This window comes from Macrotis lagotis, chromosome X, assembly GCF_037893015.1.
Source record: "Macrotis lagotis isolate mMagLag1 chromosome X, bilby.v1.9.chrom.fasta, whole genome shotgun sequence".
In the NCBI taxonomy this organism is placed as follows: domain Eukaryota; kingdom Metazoa; phylum Chordata; class Mammalia; order Peramelemorphia; family Peramelidae; genus Macrotis; species Macrotis lagotis.
Genome location: NC_133666.1, coordinates 6,224,395 through 6,245,936, shown reverse-complemented (window position 1 = coordinate 6,245,936; position 21,542 = coordinate 6,224,395). Strand labels below are relative to the sequence as shown.

General features: G+C 40.8%; 1 protein-coding gene across 2 annotated transcripts in view; it reads left to right on the top strand.

Annotated features, from left to right (window-relative positions):
* The first annotated feature begins 338 nt into the window (after positions 1-338).
* Positions 339-21,542, top strand: part of LOC141498524 (heat shock factor protein 3-like) — a 74,463-nt gene continuing 53,259 nt past the window's right edge. For both annotated transcript variants that reach the window (XM_074201741.1, XM_074201742.1), the window contains exon 1: positions 339-514. In XM_074201741.1, coding sequence (XP_074057842.1) covers positions 419-514 — 96 coding nt within the window. In that variant the 5' untranslated portion in view covers positions 339-418. The remainder of the gene's footprint in view (positions 515-21,542) is intronic.

Sequence of the window (21,542 nt, the reverse complement as noted above, 5' to 3'; positions counted from 1 at the left end):
GAGGCGGGGCTGGCTGAAGCCTTGCCCCGCATGTACTCAAAGCGAAGGCTGCGGGCGCTACCCGCCGCGAGGGGCCAACCGGCTCCGGGACTCGGCGTGCCGCTTGCAGACGGGGCCCCCGGGCAGCAACGGGCACAGCCCTCGCCCCCCCTTCCCTCCCCTCGTGCTCCCCAGCTAGGTCCTGGCTTTGCCCCCACGCGTGCCTCCAAGTCACGTGGCCCCGGGCAGCAGTGACGTGGCCGGGTCCGCAGCCAATCGGGGGTCGACTTGGCGTTCGCGGCCCCGGCCCCCGCCAAAGGGGCGGGGCCGCCTGCCCCTCTACCCCGGCCTGCCTGAGACTTGTGGTCCCGAGACCGGAGCTCAACTTTGGGCTGCGCTTCGGCTGCGCCCTCCTCGTCCCGAGCCGCCGCGCGCCGCCATGGAGGGGGCTTCGTCCGTGGCACCCGCCTTCCTGAGCAAGCTCTGGGCACTGGTCGAGGACTCGGGCACCGACGACCTGATCCGTTGGAGCCAGGTAAGGGCCGGGGAGGCTGCTTGTGCGCAGGGAACAGCCCGGGCGCCAACGGGACAGCAGGCTGCGGAGGGTGTCGCGCGCGGGGGCGGGTGTCCCGCGCCGGAGCCGCAGCCGATTCATGCGCCCGCCGTCCGGCTCCCCTTTCCCTGCGGCCATTCCCCAGCCGAGGCGCCAGCTCTGGTCCCGAGCGGCCGTTCCCCTTAGGATGCCCCCGGTGCCCGAGGCGGCTCACTGCGGTCCCGGGTGGGTCCTGGCTGCGCTCCGAGCTGTAGGGAGGCGCGGCCCCTGCCTCAGTTAGGTCAGAGGGGTGGCCACCCTCCCCCCGAGAGCTGGGCGTCTGTCAGGGCGGCCAGGGGAGGAGGCGCTACTTCTGCCCCCCGACATTTTGCCCCGACTAAAGAACTTTGGGGGTGAGGTGGCTACTCGCGCCCCGAGTCAGTTTCACCTGATTAGAGAACTTTGGGGGTGAGGTGGCTCCTCCCGCCCCGAGACAGTTTCTTTTTTTATTGAAGATATTAAGTTTTACAATTTCCCCCCCAAACTTGCTTCCCCCCACCCTCACAAAAGGCAATTTGCGGGTCCTTACATAGTTTCCATAGTGTACCTTGATCCAAATTGAGTCTGATGAGAGGGAAATCACATCTTGAAAGAAGAAACAAAAAGGCTAAGATACAGCAAGATCAGACGACAAGATAGCAGATTGCTTTTCTAAATTAAAGAGAATAGCCCAATTCTTCCAACCCCAGGGCCCTTTATCTCGATACAGATGCTACTCTCTTTGCAGACAGCCCCAAATTGGGCCTGATTGTTGCACTTTTGGAATGAGCCAGTCCAAGTTTGATCATCAGCCCCATGTTGCTGATAGGGCACAGGATATTTTTTCTGGTTCTGCTCATCTCACTCAGCATCAGTTCATGCAAATCCCTCCAGGCTTCCCTGAATTCCCCTCCCTCCTGGTTTCTAATAGAACAGTAGTGTTCGATCACATACATATGCCACAGTTTGCTAAGCCATTTACCAGTTGAAGGACATTGACTTCATTTCCAGTTCTTTGCCACCACAAACAAGGCTGCTATGGATATTTTTGTACAAGTGATTTTTTTACCCTTTTTATTCATGTCTTCAGGGTATACACCCAGTAGTGGTATTGCTGGGTCAAAGGGTATGTTCATTTTTTGTTGCCCTTTGGGCATGCTCCCAAATTTCTCTTCAGAAAGGCTAGATGAGTTCACAGCTCCAGGAACAATGTAATAGTGTCCCAGATTTTCCACAAACCTTCCAACAATGATCATTATCCTTTCTGGCCATATTGGCCAGTCTGACAGGTGCAAGGTGGTACCTCAAAGAAGCTTTCATTTGCATTTCTCTAATAACTAATGATTTAGAGCAGTTTTTTTTTCCCTATGGCTATGGATTGCTTTGATCTCCCCATCTGTAAACTGCCTTTGCATATCCTTTGACCATTTGCCAATTGGGGAATGGCTTTTTGTTTTAAAAATATGACTCAGTTTTCTGTACATTTTAAAAATGTGACCTTTGTGAGAATCATTAGTTGTAAACATGGTTTCCCAGTGTACTAGATTTCTTTTGGTCTTGCTTACAGTGGTTTTATCTGTGCAGAAGCTTTTTAAAATGAATGTAATCGAAATCACCTAGTTTGTTTTTAGTGATGTTCTCCATCTCTTCCTTAGTCATAAACTGCTCCCCTTTCATAGATTGGACAGGTAAACTAGTCCTTCATCTTCTAATTTGCTTACAGTATTGTTTTTTATGTCTAAGTCCTGTATCTATTTGGATCTTATCTTGTTATAGGGTGTGAGGTGTTGGACTAATCTAAGGTTCTTCCATACTAACTTCCATTTTTCCCAGCAGTTTTTATCAAAGGGGGCGATTTTATCCCAATAGCTGGACCCTTTGGGTTTATCAAGCAGCAGATTACTATAATAATTGTCTCCTGCTTTCTCACCTAGTCTATTCCACTGGTCCACCACTCTATTACTTATCCAATACCAAACACTTTTGATGACTAATTCTTCATAATATAATTTTAGATCCGGTGGGGCTAAGCCCACTCCTTTTACACTTTTTTTCCATTAAACTCCTGGAAATTCTTGACTTTTTATTTCTCCATATGAATTGACTTACAATTTTTTCTAACTCATTAAAATAATTTTTTGGAATTTTTATTACTACGGCACTAAGAAAGTAGTTTAGTTTGGGTAAAATTGTCATTTTTATTATATTAGCTCTACCTCCCCCATGAGCAGTTGATATTTACCCAGTTAATTAAATCTGATTTAATGTGTGTGAGAAGGGTTTTATAATTATTTTCAAAAACGTTTCTGAGTCTGTCTTGGCAAATAGACTCCCAGGTATTTTATATTGTCTGAGGTTACTTTGAATGGGATTTCTCTTTCTAGCTCTTCCTGCTGTATCTTGCTAGACAAATATAGAAAAGTTGAAGATTTATGAGGGTTTATTTTATGTCCTGCAACTTTCCTAAAATTGCTAATTGTTTCCAGTACGTTTTTAGATGATTTCTTGGGATTCTCTAGGTAGACCATCATGTCATCTGCAAAGGGTGAGAGTTTTTTTCTCTTCCTTCCCAATTCTGATTCCTTGAATTTCTTTTTCTTCTCTAATTGCTGAAGCTAACATTTCTAATACGATATTGAATAGTACTGGTGATAATGGGCACCCTTGTTTCAGGAAACCCTGATCTTATTGGGAATGCCTCTAGCCTCTCCCCATTGAATCTAATGCTGGTTGATAGTTTCAGGTAGATACTGCTAATTATTCTAAGGAACAGTCCATTGATTCCTACACTCTCTAGTGTTTTTACTAGGAATGGATGTTGTATTTTGTCAAAAGCTTTTTAATTTCTGATAGGTTTGTTGATGGTATAATCGAGTATACTAACCATTTTCCCAAGACTGAACCAACCCTGCATTCCTGGGATAAATCCTACTTGATCACAATGTATTACCCTAGTGATTACTTGTTGTAATCATTTTGCTAAGATTTTATTTAAGATTTTTGCATCTATATTCATCAGGGAGATAGGTCTAGAATTTTCTTTCTCTGTTTCAACTCTTCCTGTTTTAGGTAACAGCACCATATTGGTTTCATAGAAAGAGTTAGGCAGAGTTCCATCTTTCCCTAGTTTTTCCAAAGAGTACATATAGAATTGGAACCAATTGTTCCTTACATGTTTGGTAGAATTCACTTGTGAATCCATCAGGCCCTGGAGATTTCTTCTTATGGAGTTCAGTAATGGCTTGTTGAATTTCTTTTTCTGAGATAAGGTTGTTTAGGTATTTAAGCGCCTCTTCCTTTAACCTGGGCAACATATTTTTCTCCATTTCACCTAGATTATCAAATTTATTGGCATAGAGTGGGGCAAAATAATTTCAAATTATTACTTTAATTTCCTCCCAATTGGTGGCGAGTTCACCTTTTTTGATTTATGATACTAGCAATTTGATTTTCTTATTTCTTTTTTTACTCAAATCAACCAGAGGTTTATCAATTGTATTGGTTGTTTCATAATACCAAATTTTGCTTTTATTTATTCAATAGGTTTTTTTGCTTTTGATTTGTATTAATTTCTCCTTTAATACTTAGTATTTCTAATTGGTATTAAATTGGGGGTTTTTAATTTGTTATTTCTCTAATTTTTTTTAGTTGCAACTTTACATCATTGATTTCCTCTTTTTCCAATTTATTCATGTAAGCATTTAAAGCTATAATATGTCCACTGAGAGCTGCTTTGAGTAAATCCCATAGGTTTTGGTATTTTGCTTCATGATTATCATTTTCTAGGATAAAATGGTGAGTTCTTTCTATAATTTGTTTTGGGGTCCACTCATTCTTTAAAAGGAGGTTATTCAGTTTCCAATTGGTTCTGGGTCTATATCTCCTTGGCCCAATATTACATATGACTTTTATTGCATTGTGATCTGAGAAAGATGTATTCACTATTTCTGCCTTTCTGCAGTTGATCATTAGATTTTTACATTCTAGTACATGGTCAAGTTTTGTGTAAGATCCATGTACTGCAGAGAAAAAGGGATATTCCTTTCTATCCCCATTCAATTTCCTCCATCAGTCCACCATATCTATTTTTTTCTAACAATCTATTTGTCTCCTTAACTTCTTCCTTTTTTATTTTATGATTCAGTTTATTTAGATCTGAGAGCAGGAGGTTGAGATCTCTCACTCGTAGAGTTTTGCTGTCTATGTCTTCCTGTAGGTCTTTCAGCTTCTCTAAGAATTTGGATGTCCCATTGGGTGCATATATGTATATATTCAGTATTGAAATAACTTTATTGTCTTTGGTACATTTTAGGAGGATAAAGTTTCCTTCTGTATTTTTTTAGCACTATCTATTTTTGCTGCTACTTTGAGATAAGGATTGCGACTTCAGCTAAAGCAAAATATAGAAAATATATTTTGCTCCAACCTTTTACCTTTACTCTATATGTATCTCTCTAGTTCAAATGAGTTTCTTGTAGGATTGTGGTTTTTAATCCACTGTGCAAATTCACTTACATTTTAAGGGAAAGTTCATCCCATTCACTTTCAAAGTTATGATTACTAATTCTGTATTGCCCTCCATGCTTTCTTCCCTTTGTATTTTCCCCCGTTCCCCCCTCCATCATTATTCCCCAGTATTTTGTCTCTGAATACCACCCCCTTCAGTGTGTTTGCCCGCCTATATCACCCCCTCCTCTTCTTCCCCCTTTCCCTTTTTCCCTTTTCCCTTCCCTTCCTTTTGTTAGTTCCCCCTTTGCCCCCCTCCCCTTCACTTTCTCCATCCCCCCCTTTTCCCCTTGTAATACTTGAAAGGTTAGATGTTTCATAAATTAACTGAGTATGTGTAGGTTGAATTTAAGCCAAGTCTGATGAGAAGAAGATTCAGGTGTTTCTCATCTCCTCCCTTCTTCCCCTGTATTACCATAATTATTTTGTAGCTCTTAGTGTATATCTCTGAAGAAGTTTGTTTCATATCATAGATGGGGAAAGATCTGGAGACTTTAGAACTGTGTCTGTATTCTCTCTGCCATCCTTGCCAGAAGTCTCCGCCACAAGACATTTTGAACTGACTTGAGAACTTTGGGGGTGAGGTGGCTCCTCCCGCCCCGAGACAGTTTTTTTTTTTTATTAAAGATATTAAGTTTTAAAATTTTCCCCCAACCTTGCTTCCCCCCACCCTCACAAAAGGCAATTTGTGGGTCCTTACATAGTTTCCATAGTGTACCTTGATCCAAATTGAGTCTGATGAGAGGGAAATCACATCTTCAAAGAAGAAACAAAAAGGCTAAGATACAGCAAGATCAGACAACAAGATAGCAGATTGCTTTTCTAAATTAAAGAGAATAGCCCAATTCTTCCAACCCCAGGGCCCTTTATCTCGATACAGATGCTATTCTCTTTGCAGACAGCCTCAAATTGGGCCTGATTGTTGCACTTTTGGAATGAGCCAGTCCATCAAGTTTGATCATCAGCCCCATGTTGCTGATAGGGCACAGGATGTTTTTTCTGGTTCTGCTCATCTCTCTCAGCTTCAGTTCATGCAAATCCCTCCAGGCTTCCCTGAATTCCCCTGCCTCCTGGTTTCTAATAGAACAGTAGTGTTCGATCACATACATATGCCACAGTTTGCTAAGCCATTTACCAGTTGAAGGACATTGACTTCATTTCCAGTTCTTTGCCACCACAAACAGGGCTCCTATGAATGTTTTTGTACGAGTGATGTTTTTGCCTTTTTTCTCATCTCTTCAGGGTATACAACCAGTAGTGGTATAGCTGGGTCAAAGGGTATGTTCATTTTTGTTGCCCTTTGGGCATGCTCCCAAATTTCTCTTCAGAAAGGCTAGATGAGGTCACAGCTCCAGGAACAATGTGATAGTGTCGAAGATTTCCCACAAACCTTCCAACAATGATCATTATCCTTTCTATCCATATTGGCCAGTCTGACAGGTGCGAGGTGGTACCTCAGAGAAGCTTTCATTTGCATTTCTCTAATAACTAATGATTTAGAGCATTTTTTTCCTATGGCTATGGATTGCTTTGATCTCATCTGTAAATTGCCTTTGCATATCCTTTGACCATTTGCCAATTGGGGAATGGCTTTTTGTTTTAAAAATATGACTCAGTTTTCTGTACATTTTAAAAATGTGACCTTTGTGAGAATCATTAGTTGTAAACATGGTTTCCCAGTGTACTAGATTTCTTTTGGTCTTGCTTACAGTGGTTTTATCTGTGCAGAAGCTTTTTAATATGAATGTAATCGAAATCATCTAGTTGATTTTTAGTGATGTTCTCCATCTCTTCCTTACTCATAAACTGCTCCCCTTTCACAGATTGGACAGGTAAACTAGTCCTTCATCTTCTAATTTGCTTATACTATAGTTTTTTATGTCTAAGTCCTGTATCCATTTGGATCTTATCTTGGTATAGGGTGTGAGGTGTTGGACTAATCTAAGTTTCTTCCACACTAACTTCCATTTTTCCCAGCAGTTTTTATCAAAGGGGCCAATTTTATCCCAATAGCTGGACCCTTTGGGTTTATCAAGCAGCAGATTACTATAATAATTGTCTCCTGCTTTTGCACCGAGTCTATTCCACTGGTCCACCACTCTATTTCTTAGCCAATACCAAACAGTTTTGATGACTGATGCTTACACTTTTTTCCATTAAACTCCTGGAAATTCTTGACTTTTTATTTCTCCATACGAATTTACTTACAATTTTTTCTAACTTATTAAAGTAATTTTTTGGAATTTTTATTGCTACGGCACTAAGCAAGTATTTTAGTTTTGGTAGAATTGTCATTTTTATTATATTAGCTCTACCTCCCCACGAGCAGTTGATATTTACCCAGTAACTTAAATCTGATTTAATTTGTATGAGAAGTGTTTTATAATTATTTTCAAAAAAGTTTCTGAGTCTGTCTTGGCAAATAGACTCCCAGGTATTTTATATTGTCTGAGGTTACTTTGAATGGGATTTCTCTTTCTACCCCTTGCTGCTGTATCTTGCTAGACATATATAGAAACGTTGAAGATTTATGAGGGTTTATTTTATGTCCTGCAACTTTCCTAAAATTGCTAATTATTTCCAGTACTTTTTTAGATGATTGCTTGGGATTCTCTAGGTAGACCATCATGTCATCTGCAAAGGGTGAGAGTTTTTTTCTCTTCCTTCCCAATTCTGATTCCTTGAATTTCTTTTTCTTCTCTAATTGCTGAAGCTAACATTTCTAATACAATATTGAATAGTACTGGTGATAATGGACACCCTTGTTTCAGGAAACCCTGATCTTATTGGGAATGCCTCTAGCCTCTCCCCATTGAATCTAATGCTGGTTGATAGTTTCAGGTAGATACTGCTAATTATTCTAAGGAACAGTCCATTGATTCCTACACTCTCTAGTGTTTTTACTAGGAATGGATGTTGTATTTTGTCAAAAGCTTTTTAATTTCTGATAGGTTTGTTGATGGTATAATCGAGTATACTAACCATTTTCCCAAGACTGAACCAACCCTGCATTCCTGGGATAAATCCTACTTGATCACAATGTATTACCCTAGTGATTACTTGTTGTAATCATTTTGCTAAGATTTTATTTAAGATTTTTGCATCTATATTCATCAGGGAGATAGGTCTAGAATTTTCTTTCTCTGTTTCAACTCTTCCTGGTTTACTTAACAGCACCATATTGGTTTCATAGAAAGAGTTAGGCAGAGTTCCATCTTTCCCTAGTTTTTCCAAAGAGTACATATAGAATTGGAACCAATTGTTCCTTACATGTTTGGTAGAATTCACTTGTGAATCCATCAGGCCCTGGAGATTTCTTCTTATGGAGTTCAGTGATGACTTGTTGAATTTCTTTTTCTGAGATAGGGTTGTTTAGGTATTTAAGCTGCTCATCCTTTAACCTGGGCAACATATTTTTCTGAATATTCATCCATTTCACCTAGATTATCAAATTTATTGGCATACAGTGGGGCAAAATAATTTCAAATTATTACTTATTTTCCTCCCCACTGGTGGCGAGTTCACCTTTTTCGTTTTTGATACTAGCAATTTGATTTTCTTCTTTCCTTCTTTTAGTCAAATCAACCAGAGGTTTATCAATTTTATTGGTTTTTTATAATACCAAATTTTGATTTATTTATTAATTCAATACTTTTTTGGTTTTTGATTTGTATTAATTTCTCCTTTAATACTTAGTATTTCTAATTTGGTATTTAATTGGTGGTTTTTAATTTGTTATTTCTCTAATTTTTTTTAGTTTCACCTTTACTTCATTGATTTCCTCTTTTTCCAATTTATTCATGTAAGCATTTAAAGCTATAATATGTCCGCTGAGAGCCGCTTTGAGTGAATCCCATAGGTTTTGGTATTTTGCTTCATTATTATCATTTTCTAGGATAAAATGGTTAATTCTTTCTATAATTTGTTTTGGGGTCCAGTCATTCTTTAAAATGAGGTTATTCAGTTTCCAATTGGTTCTGGGTCTATATCTCCTTGGCCCAATATTACATATGACTTTTATTGCATTGTGATCTGAGAAAGATGTATTCACTATTTCTGCCTTTCTGCAGTTGATCATTAGATTTTTACGTCCTAGTACATGGTCAAGTTTTGTGTAAGATCCATGTACTGCAGAGAAAAAGGTATATTCCTTTCTATCCCCATTCAATTTCCTCCATCAGTCTACCATTTCTATTTTTTCTAACAATCTATTTGCCTCCTTAGCTTCTTTCTTGTTTATTTTATGATTCAATTTATTTAGATCTGAGAGCAGGAGGTTGAGATCTCCCACTAGTAGAGTTTTGCTGTCTATGTCTTCCTGTAGGTCTTTCAGCTTCTCCTCTAAGAATTTGGATGCTGTCCCATTGGGTGCATATATGTATATATTCAGTATTGAAATAACTTTATTGTCTTTGGTACATTTTAGGAGGATAAAGTTTCCTTCTGTATTTTTTTAGCACTATCTATTTTTGCTGCTACTTTGAGATAAGGATTGCGACTTCAGCTAAAGCAAAATATAGAAAATATATTTTGCTCCAACCTTTTACCTTTACTCTATATGTATCTCTCTAGTTCAAATGAGTTTCTTGTAGGATTGTGGTTTTTAATCCACTGTGCAAATTCACTTACATTTTAAGGGAAAGTTCATCCCATTCACTTTCAAAGTTATGATTACTAATTCTGTATTGCCCTCCATGCTTTCTTCCTTTTTATTTTCCCCCGTTCCCCCCTCCATCATTATTCCCCAGTATTTTGTCTCTGAATACCACCCCCTTCAGTGTGTTTGCCCGCCTATATCACCCCCTCCTCTTCTTCCCCCTTTCCCTTTTTCCCTTTTCCCTTCCCTTCCTTTTGTTATTTCTCCCTTTCACCCACTCTCCTTCCCTTTCTCCATCGCCCCCCTTTCCCCCTTGTAATACTTGAAAGGTTAGATGTTTCATAAGTTAACTGAGTATCTGGAGGTTGAATTTAAGCCAAGTCTGATGAGAAGAAAATTCAGGTGTTTCTCATCTCCTCCCTTCTTCCCCTGTATTACCATAATTATTTTGTAGTTCTTAGTGTATATCTGTTAAGAAGTTTGTTTCATATCATAGATGGGGAAAGATCTGGAGATTTTAGTACTGTGCCTGTATTCTCTCTGCCATTGTTGCCAGAAGACTCCACCACAAGACTTTTTGAACTGACTTGAGAACTTTGGGGGTGAGGTGGCTACTCCTGCCCTGAGATATTTTCACCTGACTAGAGAACTTTGGGGGTGAGGTGGCTCCTCCCGCCCCGAGACAGTTTTTTTTTTTTATTAAAGATATTAAGTTTTACAATTTCCCCCCAATCTTGCTTCCCCCCACCCCTGCAAAAGGCAATTTGCTGGTCCTTACATTGTTTCCATAGTGTACCTTGATCCAAATTGAGTTTGATGAGAGGGAAATCACATCTTGAAAGAAGAAACAAAAAGGCTAAGATAACAGCAAGATCAGACAACAAGATAGCAGATTGCTTTTCTAAATTAAAGAGAATAGCCCTTGGGCTTTCTTCCAACCCCAGGGCCCTTTATCTCGATACAGATGCTATTCTCTTTGCAGACAGCCCCAAATTGGGCCTGATTGTTGCACTTTTGGAATGAGCCAGTCCATCAAGTTTGATCATCAGCCCCATGTTGCTGATAGGGCATACACTGTTTTTTCTGGTTCTGCTCATCTCATTCAGCATCAGTTCATGCACATCCCTCCAGGCTTCCCTGAATTCCCCTCCCTCCTGGTTTCTAATAGAACAGTAGTGTTCGATCACATACATATGCCACAGTTTGCTAAGCCATTTACCAGTTGAAGGACATTGACTTCATTTCCAGTTCTTTGCCACCACAAACAAGGCTGCTATGGATATTTTTGTACAAGTGATTTTTTTTACCCTTTATATTCATGTCTTCAGGGTATACACCCAGTAGTGGTATTGCTGGGTCAAAGGGTATGCTCATTTTTTGTTGCCCTTTGGGCATACTCCCAAATTTCTCTCTAGAAAGGTTGGATGACTTCACAGCTCCAGGAACAAAGTAATAGTGTCCCAGATTACCCACAAACCTTCCAACAATGATCAATATCCTTTCTATCCATATTGGCCAGTCTGACAGGTGTGAGGTGGTACCTCAGAAAAGCTTTCATTTGCATTTCTCTAATAATTAATGATTTAGAGTATTTTTTTTCATATGGCTATGGAGTGCTTTAATCTCCTCATTTGTAAATTGCCTTTGCATATCCTTTGACCATTTACCAATTGGGGAATGGCTTTTTGTTTTAAAAATATGATTCAGTTTTGTGTACATTTTAGAAATGTGACCTTTGTGAGAATCAGTAGTTGTAAACATGGTTTCCCAATGTGTACTACTTTTCTTTTGGTCTTGCTTACAGTGGTTTTATCTGTGCAGAAGCTTTTTAATATGAATATAATCGAAATCATCTAGTTCATTTTTGGTGATGTTTTCCAACTCTTCCTTAGTCATAAACTGCTCCCCTTTTCATAGATTGGACAGGTAAACTAGTCCTTCATCTTCTAATTTGCTTACAGTATTGTTTTTTATGTCTAAATCCTGTATCCATTTGGATCTTATCTTGGTATAGGGTGTGAGGTGTTGGTCTAATCTAAGCTTCTTCCACACTAACTTCCATTTTTCCCAGCAGTTTTTATCAAAGGGGCCAATTTTATCCCAATAGCTGGACCCTTTGGGTTTATCAAGCAGCAGATTACTATAATAATTGTCTCCTGCTTTTGCACCGAGTCTATTCTACTGGTCCACCACTCTATTTCTTAGCCAATACCAAACAGTTTTGATGACTGATGCCTACACTTTTTTCCATTAAACTCCTGGAAATTCTTGACTTTTTATTTCTCCATATGAATTTACTTACAATTTTTTCTAACTCATTAAAGTAATTTTTTGGAATTTTTATTGCTACGGCACTAAGCAAGTATTTTAGTTTTGGTAAAATTGTCATTTTTATTATATTAGCTCTACCTCCCCACGAGCAGTTGATATTTACCCAGTTACCTAAGTCTGATTTAATTTGTGTGAGAAATGTTTTATAATTATTTTCAAAAAGTTTCTGAGTCTGTCTTGGCAACTCACAGGTATTTTATATTGTCTAAGGTTATTTTGAATGGGATTTCTCTTTCTACCCCTTGCTGCTGTATCTTGCTAGACATATATAGAAAAGTTGAAGATTTATGAGGGTTTATTTTATATCCTGCAACTTTCTTAAAATTGCTAATTGTTTCCATTACTTTTTTAGATGATTTCTTGGGATTCTCTAGGTAGACCATCATGTCATCTGCAAAGGGTGAGAGTTTTTTTCTCTTCCTTCCCAATTCTGATTCCTTGAATTTCTTTTTCTTCTCTAATTGCTGAAGCTAACATTTCTAATACAATATTGAATAATACTGGTGATAATGGACACCCTTGTTTCAGGAAACCCTGATCTTATTGGGAATGCCTCTAGCCTCTCCCCATTGAATCTAATGCTGGTTGATAGTTTCAGGTAGATACTGCTAATTATTCTAAGGAACAGTCCATTGATTCCTACACTCTCTAGTGTTTTTACTAGGAATGGATGTTGTATTTTGTCAAAAGCTTTTTAATTTCTGATAGGTTTGTTGATGGTATAATCGAGTATACTAACCATTTTCCCAAGACTGAACCAACCCTGCATTCCTGGGATGAATCCTACTTGATCACAATGTATTACCCTAGTGATTACTTGTTGTAATCATTTTGCTAAGATTTTGTTTAAGATTTTTGCATCTATATTCATCAGGGAGATAGGTCTAGAATTTTCTTTCTCTGTTTCAACTCTTCCTGTTTTAGGTAACAGCACCATATTGGTTTCATAGAAAGAGTCAGGCAGAGTTCCATCTTTCCCTAGTTTTTCCAAAGAGTACATATAGAATTGGAACCAATTGTTCCTTACATGTTTGGTAGAATTCACTTGTGAATCCATCAGGCCCTGGAGATTTCTTCTTATGGAGTTCAGTGATGACTTGTTGAATTTCTTTTTCTGAGATAGGGTTGTTTAGGTATTTAAGCTCCTCATCCTTTAACCTGGGCAACATATTTTTCTGAATATTCATCCATTTCACCTAGATTATCAAATTTATTGGCATAGAGTGGGGCAAAATAATTTCAAATTATTACTTTAATTTCCTCCCCACTGGTGGCGAGTTCACCTTTTTCATTTTTGATACTAGCAATTTGATTTTCTTCTTTCCTTCTTTTAGTCAAATCAACCAGAGGTTTATCAATTTTATTGGTTTTTTCATAATACCAAATTTTGATTTATTTATTAATTCAATACTTTTTTGGTTTTTGATTTGTATTAATTTCTCCTTTAATGCTTAGTATTTCTAATTTGGTATTAAATTGGGGTTTTTTAATTTGTTATTTCTCTAATTTTTTTAGTTTCACCTTTACTTCATTGATTTCCTCTTTTTTCCAATTTATTCATGTAAGCATTTAAAGCTATAATATGTCCGCTGAGAGCCGCTTTGAGTGAATCCCATAGGTTTTGGTATTTTGCTTCATTATCATTTTCTAGGATAAAATGGTTAATTCTTTCTATAATTTGTTTTGGGGTCCAGTCATTCTTTAAAATGAGGTTATTCAGTTTCCAATTGGTTCTGGGTCTATATCTCCTTGGCCCAATATTACATATGACTTTTATTGCATTGTGATCTGAGAAAGATGTATTCACTATTTCTGCCTTTCTGCAGTTGATCATTAGATTTTTACGTCCTAGTACATGGTCAAGTTTTGTGTAAGATCCATGTACTGCAGAGAAAAAGGTATATTCCTTTCTATCCCCATTCAATTTCCTCCATCAGTCTACCATATCTATTTTTTCTAACAATCTATTTGCCTCCTTAGCTTCTTTCTTGTTTATTTTATGATTCGATTTATTTAGATCTGAGAGCAGGAGGTTGAGATCTCTCACTCGTAGAGTTTTGCTGTCTATGTCTTCCTGTAGGTCTTTCAGCTTCTCCTCTAAGAATTTGGATGCTGTCCCATTGGGTGCATATATGTATTTATTCAGTATTGAAATAACTTTATTGTCTTTGGTACATTTTAGGAGGATAAAGTTTCCTTCTGTATTTTTTTAGCACTATCTATTTTTGATGCTACTTTGAGATAAGGATTGCTACCCCTGCTTTTCTTACTTCAGCGAAAGCAATATATAGAAAATATATTTTGCTCCAAGCTTTTACCTTTACTCTATATGTATCTCTCGTTCAAATGAGTTTCTTGTAGGATTCTGGTTTTTAATCCACTGTGCTATTCACTTATGTTTTAAGGGAAAGTTCATCCCATTCACATTCAAAGTTATGATTACTAATTCTTTATTGCCCTCCATGCTTTTTTCCCTTTGTTGGTATTTTTCCCCTTTTGCCCCACTTTATCATTATTCCCCAGTATTTTGTCTCTGAATACCTCCCCCTTCAGTGTGTTTGCCCTCCTACATCACCCCCTCCCCTTTTTCCCCCTTTCCCTTTTTCCCTTTTCCCTTCCCTTCCTTTTGTTAGTTCCCCCTTTTCCCCACTCCCCTTCCCTTTTCCATCCTCCCTCCCCTTCCCTTTCTCCATCCCCCTCCCCTTTTCCCCTTGTAATACTTGAAAGTTTAGATGTTTTATAAGTTAGCTGAGTATGTGTAGGTTGAATTTAAGCCAAGTTTGAGGAGAAGAAGATTCAGGTGTTTCTCATCTCCTCCCTTCTTCCCCTTTATTACCATAAGTATTTTATACCTCTTAGTGTATTTCTGTTAGGAAGTTTGTTTGATATCAATGATGAGGAAAGATTTGGATACTTTAGAACTGTGCCTGTATTCTCTGTACCATCGTTGCTAGAATTCTCTGCCAGAAAGTCATTTTGACCTGATTAGAGAACTTTTGGGGGTTTGGTGGCCATTCCTGCTCCCAAGACATTTTGACCTGATTAGAGACTTTTTGGGGGTGATGTGGCTGTTCCTACCCGAAGACCTTTCTGACCTGACTAGTGAAACTTTGGAAGTGAGGTGGCTACTCCCCCCACTACACATTTTGACCATACTGCAGAACTTTGTGGGGTGAGGTGGCTACTCCTGCTCCAAACATTTTGACCTGACTAGACATCTTTGGGGGGTGAGGAGGCTACTCCCACCCTAAGACATTTTCACCTGACTAGAGAGCTTTTGGGAGTTAGGTGGCTACTCCTGCCGAAAGACATTTTGACCTGATGAGAGAACTTTTGGGGGGTTAGCTGGCTATTCCCACCCCAAGACATTTTTCCCTGACTAGAGAACTTTTTGGGGGTGTGGTAGCTACTCTTGTCCCAAGACATTTTTTTCCTGATTAGAGATCTTTGAGGGTGAGGTGGCTACTCTTGCCCTAAGATATTTTGACTTAGCTAGATAATTTTTGGGGATGAGGTGTGTACTCCTGCCCCAAGACATTTTGACCTGACTAGAGAACTTTGGGGATGAGGTGTTTACTCCTGCCCCAAGACATTTTTGGCCTGACTAGGGAACTTTTGGGGCTGAGGAGGCTACTCCTGCCCCAAGACATTTTGACCTGACTCGAGAAATTTTGGGGGTTAGGCGGCTACTCCTCCCGCCCTAGACATTTTGGCCTTGCTGCAGAGCTTTGGGGGTAAGTTGGCTACTCCAGCCCCAAGACATTTTGACTTGAGTAGAGAATTTTTGGGCTGAGGTGGCTACTCCCACCCTGAGATATTTTGACCTGACTAGAGTATTTTGGGGGTGAGGTGGCTATTCCTGCCCCAAGGTATTTTGACCTGACTAGGGAACTTTGGCGATGAGGCGGCTACTCCTGTCCCAAGACATTTTGACCTGACTAGAGAACTTTGGGGATGAGTTGGTTACTCCTTCCCTAAGACAGTTTGCCCTGACTAGATAACTTTTGGGGGGAAAGGTGGCTACTCTCGCCCCAAGACATTTTGACCTGACTAGAGTACTTGTGAGGCGTGAGGTGGCTACTCCCGCCACAAGACATTTTGACCTGATTAGAGAACTTTGGGGGTTAGGTGGCTACTCCTGCCCTGAGACATTTTGAACTGACTTGAGAACTTTGGGGCTAAGGTGGCTACTCCTGGCCCAAGACAGTTTGACCTGATAAGGGAACATTTTGGGGGTTAGGTGGCTACTCTTGCCCCAAGACATTTTGACTTGACTAGAGAACTTTTGGGGGGTGAGGTGACTACTCTTGCCCCAAGACATTTTGCCCTGACTAGAGAGCTTTTGGGGTTGAGGTGGCTACTCTCACCAGAAGACATTTTTGACCTGACTTGAGAACTTTGGGGGGTGAGGTGGCTACTACCGCCCCCAGAAACTTGCTAAAAGGCAGAGGTTGCAGGGGTTGCCCCAAGGAATTTTGCAGACTACCCTTGCCTCAGTGTTTGCAGGTTGCAGTGGGGTGGGTGCCTGACTATTCTTCCTTCCCCTCTGGGAGATTTTGACAAAGGGAGAGTTTGGGGTGGGGTATTTCCCCCCAGAGAGTTTGCCTGATAGGAGAATTGGGAAGTTTTTGGCTAGGGTTGGTGGTGGGAGGATTACTTTTGTGTTAAGGCGTTTTCAGAAGAGGAGAGGTGAGGGCTGCTTTTGCCCTGGTGGCTTTGCGGACAGCAGAGATATGAAGCATCTGCTCTAAAGAGTTTTCCCAGAGGAGGGGGGTATTGTGTGAGGTTGGGGGTTGCTTTCCCTTGTCTTATAAAGTATACACATCTGGAAAGTTGGGGGAGGGCTGCTTGTGTCCCAAGGAGTTTTACAAAAGATGGGAGATTTGAGGGGAGCTACTCTTCCCCAAAGAAGTTTTCATGACAGGAGAATTGGCAAGAACCTACTCAAAAGAGTTTTTCGGGAGGAGGCGGATTACTTGGGGTTGAGGGGTGCTTACTCTCGTCTTTCAGAGTTTAGAGAACTGGAAAGTTGTGGGGAGGGCCACTCATGTTCTAAGGGGTTTTACGAGGGGACTGTGATTCTGGGGTAGCTACTCTTCCCCCCCCGCCACTAAGTTTGTAGGACAGAAGAATTGGGAAGTCACTGTTCCCTGGCAATCTTGCAGAATGGATTTGCCTTTTCAAAGGGAAATTTCTGTACCCCAAAGAATTTACAGGACGGGACAGTTGGAGAGGGGTTCCTCTTGCTTCTTGCAGTGTAGGCCAGAAGACTTTTGACAATCTCAAGGAATTTTCAGGACAGTAGTATTTGTGAAGGGGGGGGCTATCCATGCCATTTAAAGTTTTGAGGTGACTCAGTAGTGTCAAAAATTTGGGGATGGCTATTCTTGTCTGCAAGAATTTCTGGAACTGAAGAGTTTTCAGGGGGTCCACTCCTTCCGGAAAGAATGAGGGACTCGAGTTTGGGGGTAGCTTTGTGTTTGCAAGACGAGTTGGGGGCAGTGGCAAGTGTGCCTATTCCTTGCCTGGGTTTGCAGGGCAAAGAATTTGCCGCAGGGCTACTCCTGCTGGGAAGAGTGAGGGGCTGCAAGAGTTTGGGGGATGTGTCCTGCCCTGCAGATTTTGTAAAGAGGCTACTCCTGCTGGCAAATGCTGGGGTTTTTAATTTGGAGGGAGGGACTCTTTAAAGTTTACAGGGCTCCACTCCTGTTTGAAAACTGAAAGAGCAGTTTGCAGGGTGGAAGTGGAAGCATACAAGGGGCTACTCTTGCCAACAAGATTTTGAAGTGCAGAAAAGTTTTCTGGACACTCTTGTTACTTGGAGATTGCACTTACTCTTGTCTGAAAGACTTTGTTGCATTTAAAGCTGCCTTCTCTCCCCCACTCTCAGTTTATTACCCACAGAATTTGTTTTTCTCCTCCTGCAAAATGCCCGTTTGTTTCTAGTCATCCCAACAGGCTTACAATGATAGAATTTCAAATCTGGAGTTGGGTAGGCTTGTTAGTGCCACTCCCCCACTGCCCCTTGCTCTTGGAATGCCCCTATCTTCCTTGGAGACTCAGCTCAGACAGTCCCTCCTCCTCGTAGGATCTTGCTGAGTCACTTTTACAGACCTGTACCTCAATTTCCTCCTGTAAAATGAGGAAATTGAATTAGATTTAGATGATTTGTGAGGTCCCTTCCAGTTCCAGAAGTAGGATACTAAATGTGACCTTAGCTAAATCTGTTCACTTTCCCCATCTGTAAAACAATAAGACTTCACTAGGTGGTCTCCCTTCCTTCTCCAGACCTAGGATGCTAAAGGAAGCCTCCAGAATATTTCTCTTCAGATGGCTTTTGTACATAGTTATCAGTGTAAATTGTATCCTTCTAAGAGAATGATGATGATGATGATGATGATGATGATGATGATGAAGACCATGCCATCAGGGAGGTGATACCATGATAAGTACATGAATTGGGTTTGAATTGGGGGGGGGGGCTGTGCTAAGTCACCAACTTTACTTTCTCCTTCAGAGCCAACTGTATTCCAGGAGGCAGATATGAATTAGGGTGATTGGAGATGACCTTGGAAGCAAGGCAGTTAGGATTAAGTGACTTGCCCAAGATCACCCAGATAGCAAGAGTCAAGTGTCTGAGGCTGGATCCGAACTCCCTTTCTCCTGCCTTTAAGACCAGTGCTCTTTCCACTGTACCAACTAGGTGCCCCTTCAAATAGAATATCAGCTGTATGAGATGAGGGTAGGAGCTGTTTTTCTCCATTGGAAATGAAAACCTCTTCATAAATGCTTGTTGAATGGTGTTTGTTGTCTAGTCAGCTAACTCCCCTCTCCCTTGCCAAGCTTAGCACAGTGACTGCCTCAGTTCTCCCCTGAGGTGGGCTGCCCCATGCTACTTAAGACATTGCTAATCTTAACGCAGTTTTCTTTCCTGAGCTTAAGCCTACCTCTAAGATTTGTACTCTCTAGGGCCAAGCACAAAGCAGAGCCTTTCAAATATTTGAAAATAATTATCCCCCTCCCAGGCTTCTCTTCTGCATCTAGGTCTGACTTAGGCTCATTCTGTAGAAATCCCTTATCTCCCCCTTTTCCCAATTTGGCCCTTTGGAACCCCCTGGTAGAACTAGAAAGGACCTCAGAAGGCTTCTTTCTCATTCCCATCTCTTCTTAGTGGCACCTAAGCACCTCTGTGTAGTGAGGCAGTTTCTCAGAGTGCTGAATCTCCAGGTTGGCCTGGACCTCAGAAACTGCTCAGCTCTTATCGGAGCAGGAATCAGGCTGCAGTTAGGTGCCAGGCCAACACTTGGACACATACAAAACTAATGAGGCAGGTCAACTAGAGATGACTGCAGCCTCTGGGGGTTGGAAATCAATAAACATCCCTTCTGTCTCTTTATTCGGTTCCACCTCTTTCTATATCTGTCTGTCAGTTGACATCAGAGCCAATTTGAATGTTTATTAAACCCCTATTAAGTATTTCTTGTTTGGGACTGTGGAGGAAAGTGAGAAAAAGAAAAGTTTGGAGGCTCTGTTTAGCAAGGGCAGAACTTCTGGAGTTAGAAAAATTGACCCTGTCCCTCTGCCTTTCTGTATGCAGACAGTATAACAGAGTTTGTTTCATACTGGTACTTCAAAAAACACTAGGGGTTAAGTCATCTCTAAGTCCCAGGGGCCTGCATGGTTAAATTTGCATGTGTTAACTACCGCATGTTTTGCTCTGGGAAACTCTTAGCCCAAGAAAGGAGCAAGAATCCACCCTGCATAGTTCTTGAGAGCCCAGCCCGAGCTAGGGCAGGGAGTCGCTGTAATGTGAGAGCCAGCTGCCCCAGTCCCACCAGATGGCCTGCTGGGCCAGCTGTAATTCTCTTTGAATCCCAAGAACTATCTTCTTCTTGAAGCCATTTGTGATCTCTCCCAGCTGCTAGTCCCTCCTCAGACAGAATTTCATAGGAATCAATGTCAAGTCTTCTCCTTGGAGTCTAAAAAATCAACTTTCCCCCTTTCCTGCCCGCTCCTACCTTATGATTTTGCACATACGTGTTGATGTATGTGATTCCCACAAGAGCCCACCTAAATTCCTCAAGAGTGGGGACTGTTTGTGTGGCTCCAGACATGGAGAAGAAGGCCCTTTAAATGCTTGTTGAATGAATCACATCTGGTAGGCCCCCCTTCTCACTCTCTTTATTGTTTGGTGACTCAGTAGTCTTAGACTATCCTTCGTTGTAACTCACACAGAAGGACCACAGGACCCCCTCTATTAGGAGGGAACTTGGGGATCATTCAGAGCAGCTTCCTCCCTCATTCAGTGGATTTGGAAGCCTACTCAGAGGGCAGTTATGATCCAAGGACTGTGATTTGAACTCATGCTCTCAAGCTCAAGATGGAACCCTCCCCCTTCCCGCCAAGCTCTTGGATGTACTACACAGTTTCCCTACTCATTCTAGGAGGCACACAGACGAAGGCCTACACCCGTTACTATCTGACACACAAACCATTTCCTTTGGAGATGGATGCCAGAATTACTCCCCTGTCCACAAACACTGTGTTCTAACACTGATGGTGTTTTCCTAGTTACTATTAAGGCACACACATGCTAGGCCACTGTGGAACACCCTCTAAAAATGTCTGACATTCCATAGGTTAGAATTGCTCCTTGTTCTGGGCCAGGGGAGGGGATGAAGGCAGAGGCTGAAAAAAGTATTTATTTGTAGGAGAAAAACTATGTTTTTTTCTGTCTTGTCAGTTAATGAAATTAACTCTAGAATGAATCTAAGTATTGAAGAGTGAAATGAATAGCAAATCAAATCTGGGCCATTCATGAGTCCAAAAATGTCACTCAATTAATCCCACCAAAGTATAGTCCTGTCTTTTACTCAAGTGCTTGCCCAGTGCCTTGGCCTCCAGATGGCTAAGTCAGTGGGACGTTGACCTTGTTTGAGCTGGAGAGGTCCACTGGGGCCAGTTTGGAGAAACTTGTCTCTCAAGGGTGACTACCAGGTGGGGGATTTTGTTTTCAGCCACTGGAGAAATGTGAAATCACAGATGTGTGGATGGAAGTAAGTCCATAAAGCTCTAGAACAATCTTTGTCTCATATTCTCTCTCTCTCTCTCTCTCTCTCTCTCTCTCTCTCTCTCAAAAATGTCTTTTTTAATCATGAACTTAATAAATATCAACATTTCAATATAAAGGAAAAAATGAGTATCATATATGAAGCTAATCCTCCCTTCTGTCCAGGTTGGTATTAAAAAAAAATATACATTAAATGTAACATGTTGTTAACAAAAGTGAATGTTTTCTTGCTCTCTTCTTTGTCTTATTTAACATGTTTTTCAGGGTCCTCTTTCATTCTCTTACCACTTATCAACTCCTTCCAATAATAACAGCTAACATGTCTCTATCCCTTAAAGGTTTGCCAGTATCTTACACCTGTCCTTATCTCATTTAGTCCTCACAACAAATGGAAGCTCTCTTATGGCAAGTAAATCTCATCCAGACTTAGAGTAAATGGACCATGGTTAAAAGTCGATCTCATTTGGTGTTTCCAGCTTCTCACTTTC